The following is a 3,515-nucleotide window of genomic DNA, read 5'->3' on the forward strand; positions in this document are numbered from 1 at the left end:
GGTGCTGGGAAAATTGGACATCCACATGCAGAAGAATGAAACTAGACCATTCTCTTTCACCATACACAAAGATAAACTCAAAATGGATGACAGATATAACTGTGAGATGAGAATCCATCAAAATCCTAGAGGAGAACACAGGCAACACGCTTTTTGAACATGGCCACAGTAACTTCTTACAAGATACATCCATGAAGGCAAAAGAAACAAAAGCAAAAATGAACTATTGGGACTTCATCAAGATGAGAAACTTTTGCACAGAGAATGAAACAGACCACAACACTAAAAGACAACCTACAGGATGGGAGAAGATATTTGCAAATGACACATCAGATCAAGGGCTAGTATCCAAGATCTATAAAGAACTTATTAAACTCAACAGCAAAGAAACAAACCATCCAATCGTGAAATGGGCAAAAGACATGAACAGAAATCTCACAGAGGAAGACATAGACATGGCCAACAAGCACATGAGACAATGCTCTGCATCACTGGCCATCAGGGAAATACAAATCAAAACCACAATGATATTCCACCTCACACCAGTGAGAATGGGGAAAATTAACAAGGCAGGAAACAACAAATGTTGGAGAGGATGTGGAGAAAGGGGAAGCCTCCTGCACTGTTGGTGGGAATGTGAACTGGTGCAGCCACTCTGGAAAACTGTGTGGAGGTTCCTCAAAGAGTTAAAAATAGAACTTTCCTATGACCCAGCAACTGCACTGTTGGGGATTTACCCCAAAGATACAGATGCAGTGAAATGGCAGGACACCTGCACCCCTGCCAGGTGTTTATAGCAGCAATGTCCACAATAGCCAAACCGTGGAAGGAGCCTCGGTGTCCATCAAAAGATGATGCATAAATAAGCTGTGGTCTATGTATAGAGTGGAATATTCCTCAGCCATTAGAAACGACAAATACCCACCATTTGCTTCAATGTGGATCGAACTGGAGGGTATATTGCTGAGTGAAATAAGTCAATCAGAGAAGGAAAAACATTATATGGTCTCACTCATACAGGGAACATATAAAATAGTGAAAGGGATTTTAAGGGAAAGGAGGGGAACTGAGTGGGAAAAATTAGAGATGGAGACAAACATGAGGGACTCCTAACTCTGGGAAATGAACAAGGGATAGTGGAAGGGGAGGTGGGCAGTGGGTTGGGGTGACTTGGTGCCAGGCACTGAGGTGAGCACTTAATGGGATGAGCACTGGGTGTTATACTATATGTTGGCAAATTGAACTTCAATAAAAAACAAATGAAAAGAAAAAAAAAGACTATTCACCTCCAAAGACTGCACTCTTTTCATATATTCTATAAATGTCTCTTTTTACTGGGTTTCCCTGTAGCATTTTTAGTTCTCTAGCCAGCTATAGTCTCCATATCTGATTGTGTGAGCTTAACTACAGAAATTAATTATACCTAGGGATCTTCATAAAGCAAAATGTACATCAAAATTCAATAAATATCATTTGATGAATTAATTTTAAGACATAAACCATAGAAATGAATTATCCTTATTTTTGTTTCATTTTCATTATAGTTTTCTTTTCAAAAAGAATTTTCAGGAATTATTTAAGCCATGGAAAACTGTGAAATATGTGTGTCATTCATTGAGTCTCTAGATAATTAAGAGTGACTCGAATGTCACCCTTAGGACTGTGTGCACTGCCAAGTACCTGATTCTCTCACACAGGACTCAATGAGATTTCTTCAGTAAATCTGATATTTTATTCTTTCTTCTTATCGTATCAGACTTTGTTACTTCTACCAATTATATACATATTATATAACACTGGTCACTGGCTCAAGATAAACAATACAAACCAAACATCATCCTCAGGGTACCAGCAACAAACCTGGAATATATTTTCCCTAAACTTGAAATGCACAGAAACCATGATCATTACCCAATGAAGATGAAGTACAGAGAAAGCCATTTCACTTCAAAATCCACAGGCAGGCGAATATCATCCAAATGTATTCTTCAGCTGTAAGGCTATGGGATTCAATAAATAAACTTTTTGAGATTGAATATTTCAAACTCATTGGGTGCATTCTTTGGATTGATGCCTTCCCAAATTGTCATAATATCCAGATCTTTCAGTTATATCACTGTTAAGATAGAATTAAATAAAAATATTTTTTTCCCCAGGATCTTTCTCAGAGCCTCTTTGACATCTTTGTTTCTCAGGGAGTAAATCAAAGGATTCAACATGGGAGTGACTAACGTATAACATAAGGAAGCCACTTTACTCAGCTCAGGGAATCTGTCAGGGATGAAATACATAAAAATGATGGCACCGTACAGGACGCTCACGACCCCTAGGTGAGAGCTGCAAGTGGAGAAGGCTTTCTTACGTCCCTCAGTGGATCTTATCTTTAGAACTGTGGACACAATATACATATAGGACACGAGAATGACAATGATGGTGGGCAAAATAATAATGCTGCATAAGAGAAAGGAAACTATCTTATGAAAGTAGAGATCAGAGCAAGAAATCCTTTGAAGTGGACGGTCATCACAGTAAAAGTGGTCAATGGCCCGGGAAGCACAAAAGGACATACTAAATGTCATACTCGTCTGAAGAACCGAGCTGATGCAGCCACAAAAATAGGAACCAGCCACCAACTGGATGCAGAGACGCGTTGACATCTGGACGGAGTAGAGGAGTGGGTTGCAGATGGCAATGAAGCGGTCATAAGCCATGGCAGCCAGGAGAAACCCCTCAGCCACAATGAAGAGGGCAAAGAGAAAGAGCTGGGTCGCACAGCCTGCAAAGGAGATGGACTTGCTCTCAGACCAGAAGTTGATCATAGCCTTGGGGGCAATTACAGAGGAGTAGAAGAGGTCAATGAAGGAGAGGTTGCCCAGGAGGAAGTACATCGGTGTGTTCAGCCTGGGATCAGTCAGGATAACGGCCACCATCCCAACATTCCCCAGCAGGATCATGGCATACACAAGCAGGAAGAGCAGGAAGAGGAGAATGTAGAGCTCGGGGCGGACCCTGAAGCCTACAAGAATGAAGTCAGTCACTTCTGAGCGATTGCTGGTTCCCCTGTCACCCATGGCAGAAACCTGAGAGAGGCACAGGGATCAATAAACCAATGCAATCCTGGCTTTTTTTCTTGTGACATAACTATTTTCTTAAATATGGAATAAGTTAATTGCATCTTAATTAAATATTGCATATAAAACAATTTTAATGTCACGAAGGTTCAAGAATTTGCACTAGATACTCCGAGGCTTGTGAAACTATTATTCAGTTAGTAAGCAGTGAAAGAAATTTAAATCATATTTAAATTTAAATTTAAATCATAATTTCGCTGAGAATTAGGCCAATAAGTAGCATATGATATAGTCTAATTTGGATCACATATGAAATTTCTTTCCCTAACATTTTTGTAACTAAATAATTTTCGTTATAAAACAGGAGTGTTGCTAGAATCTAGAATAGAGATATTACATGAATTCTCTAGACATTGTTTGTAGCCTTTGATAGCTGAGTACTTG

At 39.5% G+C, this 3,515-nt stretch overlaps 1 protein-coding gene across 1 annotated transcript; it reads right to left on the reverse strand.

Moving 5' to 3' along the window:
* Positions 1-2,108: 2,108 nt before the first annotated feature.
* Positions 2,109-3,071, reverse strand: OR9K2C (olfactory receptor family 9 subfamily K member 2C). Its single transcript, NM_001017533.1, has one exon. The coding sequence runs from the start codon at positions 3,069-3,071 to the stop codon at positions 2,109-2,111; it is 963 nt and encodes a 320-aa protein (NP_001017533.1).
* Positions 3,072-3,515: the final 444 nt, after the last annotated feature.

Source organism: Canis lupus, chromosome 27, assembly GCF_011100685.1.
Source record: "Canis lupus familiaris isolate Mischka breed German Shepherd chromosome 27, alternate assembly UU_Cfam_GSD_1.0, whole genome shotgun sequence".
Taxonomy (NCBI): Eukaryota; Metazoa; Chordata; class Mammalia; order Carnivora; family Canidae; genus Canis; species Canis lupus.